This window comes from Oreochromis aureus, linkage group 18, assembly GCF_013358895.1.
Source record: "Oreochromis aureus strain Israel breed Guangdong linkage group 18, ZZ_aureus, whole genome shotgun sequence".
In the NCBI taxonomy this organism is placed as follows: domain Eukaryota; kingdom Metazoa; phylum Chordata; class Actinopteri; order Cichliformes; family Cichlidae; genus Oreochromis; species Oreochromis aureus.
In genome coordinates this window covers 22,811,382-22,818,021 of record NC_052959.1, presented here as the reverse complement: position 1 = coordinate 22,818,021, position 6,640 = coordinate 22,811,382, and the positions used below count along the sequence as shown (strand labels likewise).

Here is a 6,640-nt window from a genome sequence, read left to right as displayed (position 1 = left end):
TGAAGAGATAGACAAATTAAATATGATACAAATGACCGTACTGAGTATCATACTGTGTATATAAGTAGCAAAACCAGTGTGACGTGAAGATGGCCGACTCATTTCATGAAGCACCTGTATGTAGAGAAGCGCTCCATAAACAAAGCACTTTAATCTGTAGTCTGAGTATGAAGACTGAAAAATAAAAGCAATTATCTGTGAAATAGACACTTAATTTCAAATGTCGCAGTTCATGTAAAAAGTAATGTGTGAAGGCCTGGGTACGATGTGAGCACTGTATATCTTATACTTTGAGATTTAGACGAGTCGTAGTCACATGAGGGTACATTTCTCCTCTGCATTCTGCTTCATCTCCGTCATTGTTGCCTGGGCCTTGGTTTTCAGTGTGTCCACGTCCAAGTTTTGAAGTCTATTGAGGAAAGAGTCATTGGCCTCCTCTTCCTCCTCATCCTCATCCACCATTTTTGCAAGCTCCTCTGGCACATCGATGTCATCCCCAGCCATCTCCACTAATGCCGTGTCTTGAGTGCTCTGTGACAAAAGTTACAAAATTGTAATGCAGTAAGTTCAGAATGATGTTAAAACCCAAAGATTTAATAAAGTTACCATTGCAACGCACTTTAGAGCTGTTTAAGAGACTGAATGATTATGGCTGGGCAGAGTCTCAGTCAGCTTTGCTAATAACTCAAATACAAGTCTTTTTCCTAGTATTAATAGCAAATACATGCAATTAATTGCATGCTTTTTCTAATATATGTCAAAACGTTTGTTGGGTGTTCTACAAAGGATAACTTACTTTACAGTACTTACACAATAAATAAGCAAAATACGCATTTTTATTTTGAATATAAGTATAATTAACTGCGTTAAAAAGTATCCTTTCCCCAAATCCCTGTTTAAAAAGTTGTGTTCACCTTCATGTGGAAACATTATTTACTTAAATCTGATGAAAATATGAAATGTTTTACAATAACTATACAAATGCACTGGTATGGTTCAATAGCAACTGCATTAATGTCCAAAATAATGCATTTTTACCATTTAAAGAAAGTAATTAAGTAAGTAAAGTAATTTTAAAAGGGTTGTGCCAGAAATCATGCAGTACTAGTTATAGAGTAAACTTACCTGGGTAAAAATTAAGTTGATACAAGTCGAGTAAACATATTATATAGAACATTTAAGCACAATGGTACAGACATTAAACTGCTGCACACACATAAAATGATCAGAGAAGTAATATAAATGATTTAAGGAAAATCAAAAACAGTAATACAGTGATAAAAATAATAAATATAATTAATAAATCAAAATAGTAAATAATAATAAAAGTAAAATAACATTGGTAAATGAGATACACTTGGAAAAATGGCACAATAAACTGATATATGTAAAGGTTAATGCAACTAAACATATAGTAACTAAAGAGTTCCTTACATCTGGAAGTCGATATTTATCTCTTAAAGCCACTCGGAGATTTGCCCTCTCAGCCTTCTTGGTTGCAAAGTCCTTGTCACGCTGAATCCTGCAAAATGCACACACTTTATGTGAGCCAGTAAATGGAACAAGTTACAACGCAAACAGTGCCACGTAGTGAGTGTGAATCAAAGGAAAAAGAAACAGTAAATCAATCACTGGAATGTAATTGTGTTTATTTTTACCATACATTTAATGTATAATGATTTTATTTATTTATTTATTTATTCATTTTTAATCTGGATGTGACTCATATTTTCCAAGATGCTCAGAATCCCTAAAATATATCTAATGTAAGTAAATATTTCCTTTCATATCATTATGTTATCACATGTATAATACTGTAATGTTAGCAGAAGCAGACATGCCAGGACTGCCAGCTGCGTCAATTAGACTGTCGTATGAAACATTATCTTGTTAAGCTGATCAGCAAGTCTCACTGCACGGCTCTTGTTTTCCTGCCTTCATCTATTGTGTTTGACCTTGTGTGGATCTGTGAGGATTAAGTAGTTGTGTGACTGTCTGTTTGTCCACAAACTCTTCCTACGTGATCAGACGTTGAGGGACCAAACTTGGAGTAGTGGAACATCTCAGGCCCCCTGAAATCATTTGCCAAGCTACCACTTATGAACAGACTAATGGGACCCATTTTTAGCATGCATGGAGATATGATGCAACATATCATTTTCATTTAATGACAGTAACATCTAATTTATGTACAAAAAAACAATATATTTAATATTTTATAATGACATATCGTCGCCTGGCAACCACCACTGAAGTCCAACATTTATGCAGCAGAACAGGACCAGAGCATTACAGGAGAGCCACAATAATAGGCTAATGTTTGTACAATCACTCCAATATTTATCCTTTATTTACACACACAAGATCTACCACCTCTTTTTTTCTCAATGTAATTAAGTATATCAATTTGCCAACAGTACAATCAGGCCAAATAGTACTTTCGGATGAGCATGTACTAGTTTAAAAAATATTTCAGCTAATTTATTAAGATGGACTGATGCAAAGTCGAACAACAACAACTGATCAAAATTTTAAATTCTGTTTTGAAATCATGGAGATTTATTGTTACCTCACAGATCAAAAGTTACTGTTTGATGTCTTAAGAGCCAAAAATTGCACACAACATTTATGACATTTATGACATCAGCATCACTTACATATACATATTTACATATATATATATATACATACATAATACCTGCTCGACACAGACTTTGAATTTTCTAAAGTAGAGAGGTTTGTTATTGGTTAGAAGAAATTAAATGATGATGAGCTGATGCTCATCATATGCTCCAATTCAATTTTATTTATACAGCGCCAAATCACAACAACAGTCGCCTTGAGGTGCTTTATATTGTAAGGTAAATGCTACAATAATACAGAGAAAAACCCAACAATCATATGACCCTCTATCAGTTAGTCCCTTGTCCAACATTGTGTTTATAAAAACTCATTTAAAAACTGTTGATTTTTTTCTTTTCTTCTCTATGTGTTCATAAAACTTTTAAATCACACCTCTTGGTCCAATCCAAGTCCAATTACCAGATGTGTATAAAATCAGACACCTAGCCATGCAGTCTGCCATTATAAACACTTGTGAGAGAGAACTTAATAGGAACCTAATAGGGAGCCTGCTCTGTTATTAAAATCATCGCAGAAACTGCAGCAGGCGTTTCATGGCATGGGTCTCCATGGGTGGGCGGCTCCTGTAGGTGGCCCAGTATTTGCTCTCTGGTGGTTACTGTGAGTGTTTCATTAATGTTACACTCAAGAATTTGTGAAACTTGGAGTATACAAAACTTTTTTATGTTGTTATTGGTTTGCATTGGTGTAATATATTCATTAAAAATTCATTCAAATTCCAGGCACACAAGGTATTGGTCTGTCAATATTTATTTTTAAGAAAAATAACAATAAGGCTGCGTACCTAGTAAAAACAATTTGCTGATGCACATCACTGAACTGTAAGGTTTAGCTTAGGGGGTATAGAAGAGAACTTTTACTTATGTACCTCCTGATTTCAGATTAACCTCCTTGAAAACACCAGACTATCGTAATTTGTGCTATTAGCCCACTTCTGTAACTGTAGGTGCAGTAATGTCAGACCTGACCCTGCTTAATAAGATTAGCTGCACCGAGAGCTAGCGGTTGGCACAAATCCGGGGTTACTTGATGTTTTGGCCAGGGCTGCACTCCTTCACCTCGTTCACTCCCATTGCTGTGCCATTTATACACAAAGGCGATATTAGCATTTAGCTACTTAAATGCAGTTCATCCTCAAATAGAATCACAGTAACTCGAAAAAGTAAATTATTAGCTTATCCTGTATAGCTTAGTTAGGTAATTTGTTGTTTGTTTTTCTTGTTTTTACTAATTCTAAATAAATTAAAGATGCAGACCAATTTTTTAATCATTTCTACTAACATTATTATTCAGTGTTGTCCATCAACTTCCTGTTGTAGAATATAGCTTGAATAATCTTTAAAGAAAAAAATGTAAAACAAGTTTGTTTTTTTTAAATGTTTATGAATTTAAAAATTCATAAACATTTAAATAAAGACAAAAATCTACTTTAAAAAAATCACAATAAAAAAATAACACCAATTAAATGAAATTAGTATTGGGGAACTTACCCTAATTAAATGAACACTACTATTCCTTTTCCTGTTAAACATCATTTGCCACTTAAAAATAATTAAATAAACTAACATTTAAAAATTAACAATAATAAAAAAAAAACACAAAAATGTCTTTTTTTTCTTGCTGAACTTACCTTTATTAAATTACCAGTAACCTGCATTTCTGACCACCATACTTGCCTGAACTGGATTAAGACTAAACTGCCATTTGCCACTTGAATAAGTAAATAATACATCAAAAATTACTGTAATCTGTTATATAGTCTGCCCTAAGACCTTCTTTTTTCACTTAGTTGAAATTAGCTTACACTTTAGCATCACTTCAGATTTTAAGGTGATTAAATAATTATTGTTTTAAAACGCACTGGCTTAGCAGACATGTTTAATGGCGGCTTCCTGAAACCGAACCGTGCCGAGTTATTACACACAGAGCTTAATCTGCTTCACTGGCTAATTTGAGCCTCAAGGGAATAAACCGTACCTAAAGCTAAACTATAAGCCTGTCTCACATCCGCTGATGTCACATATGTAGTCACACAAGTAAGACTGCATAATACACACCCACACACTATAGAAAACAATACAATTTGAGAATGCTGACTGACAGTATTTTCTCATAATGGCAGAAGTTGAGTCCAAAATGAGTCTTAAGATCATGCAGCTCATAATAAAAGGCAAAGTAGCCCTAAAGTCTGGCTTATGCCCAGTGCATATGAAGAGAGCAGGGTTAATTACATTGAAGTGGAGGTTAGCCTGTCTAATGCTCTGCCCATAAGGTAGGCGTCACCAAAAAGTAACAAGTTTTGTATATTTGGGTGAATATGATGGAAACTACTACAAACAAAATTAAGTGGCTGTTTGTACTTAGAAATACATTGGACTTTGGAATTCTGTAACCTACAGAGTTTATTGTATTGTTATTTTTTGCATATGAAAATTTCAGACCACCTCCCACCAATGCTAACCTGTCCCACACCGCATTTAGTTTTTTGGGATCTGGTCAGCATACAAGTGTCTGAAATGTAGAATACAGCTTGTATTGACAGGGAATGCAAACAAACCTCTTTCTTTTTAAATGTTGCTACTATGGTCCACAATGTAATAGTAATTCATGAGTGGGTTTTAATATTAAGAAAGGCACTTTTTATCAGTGCTATATGCTTTTATCTGCAGCTCTGGAACAAACATGACGCGATAGCCTGGTATTACTAATCCTGGCGATGAGTAATACAGCCTGTGCTTAACATGAGTTGTATCTTTCCCTTTTTTTAAAAATTACACACTGTTAAACATTTAAACATTTACATAAATTTTAATCCCAGCCGGTATTAGATGAGCGGTGGGGTATGCTGTGGACAAACCACCAGTCCAAGCACACAATAACAGACAAGTATTCACACTTACATCAAACTAAGATTGTCATTTAAAAATGTTAACCACTAGTTTGTGTCTTCAGTGCAAAAAACATATTGTTGAATAGTTGTAAACATGCTAGCTGTTGTTAACATTATTTTAAGGCACTGTTTTTCACGGTTTCATCCAATGCTGCAAAGGTTTACTCACTTTTCTTCCACCATCTGCTTCTGGTACTCCTCAAACTCCTCTCTGGACATGCCTTTGGACACTGCTGTTTCCTTTCCTTCTGCTTCTGCTTTACCGTTACCTTCATCACCTCCTCCGGTAAAACTCTTCAACTTGTCACCCAACATTTGATTCATGAGGAATGCCATATTTCAGCTGTAATCTTTTTCAGTCCTACAGGGAAAGCGTAAAGCTACGGGCCGGTGGAGAGGAGAAGGGTAACGTTAAAATTAATTTTTGTATGTTTAAAACAAGATACTGTTTACAAGAGCTGTATACAAACTTCCCTAGATGTGTGTCAAGACGATTAGACCGTGTCAATAACTTGTAGCTGGAGTAAAACCGATAAAGAGCTTACCTCATAACTGCCAGCCTGTAGACAATGGAGAGTGTTTATCTTGTCAACAAGATGGAGCAGGATAGACCCTCTGGGTGTAGTTCACTATTATCTACCTGTCAAACCAGCACTAATCACTGCAATGGAACCAGTGTGATAGAATAATAAAAACTAACTGTAGGTAAAGCATAAATAACTTCCGTAATGCATACATATGCACGTACATTTTATATAAACAGTGGTTACCACAGTGGATGTTACATTCAGCGGTGCTACAGCAGATACAGCTATTCATTAATGATACTGAACTTATTTGTGTTTGAAGTTAAAACACTGAAAACTCTTTTGCACAGCTCTTTGTTACTATATTATTATTTATAACTGTTATTTAGTTGATATTACGGCTAACATGAGCTATACACTTGGAAAATATTATTCTTTTCCTGCTGAGCTTCACAGTATTGACTGTTTTTAATGCTGGACTCTACAGCCACAGAGCTGTCTTGATTTCCTTTAAGTAGAAATAAAAATGGTTCATATTTTAAAGCAAGATTTTCTTATCACTGACATTTACATCAAAAAT

At 34.7% G+C, this 6,640-nt stretch overlaps 1 protein-coding gene across 2 annotated transcripts; it reads right to left on the bottom strand.

Moving 5' to 3' along the window:
• On the bottom strand, positions 1-6,180 carry cplx4c (complexin 4c). Of its 2 annotated transcripts, XM_039602768.1 has the most exons (4): positions 6,079-6,180; positions 5,703-5,913; positions 1,435-1,522; positions 1-531 (listed from the first exon to the last, which is right to left on the bottom strand). In XM_039602768.1, the coding sequence occupies exons 2-4, from the start codon at positions 5,867-5,869 to the stop codon at positions 313-315; spliced, it is 474 nt and encodes a 157-aa protein (XP_039458702.1). In that variant the 5' UTR covers positions 5,870-5,913; positions 6,079-6,180; the 3' UTR covers positions 1-312. The 2 variants fall into 2 exon arrangements, with proteins under 2 accessions (XP_039458702.1, XP_031586859.2); XM_031730999.2 differs by having other exon boundaries at positions 5,703-6,180.
• Positions 6,181-6,640: the final 460 nt, after the last annotated feature.

What these genes read in the sequence shown, in the direction of transcription:
- cplx4c (XM_031730999.2), bottom strand. Translation starts at nt 5,869, where the DNA reads ATGGCATTCCTCATGAATCAAATGTTGGGTGACAAGTTGAAGAGTTTT. An exon ending in AAGCAGATGGTGGAAGAAAA is followed by an intron (nt 1,523 to 5,702) that starts GTGAGTAAACCT and finishes TGCATTTTGCAG; the next exon opens with GATTCAGCGTGACAAGGACT. An exon ending in ATAAATATCGACTTCCAGAT is followed by an intron (nt 532 to 1,434) that starts GTAAGGAACTCT and finishes CTTTTGTCACAG; the next exon opens with AGCACTCAAGACACGGCATT.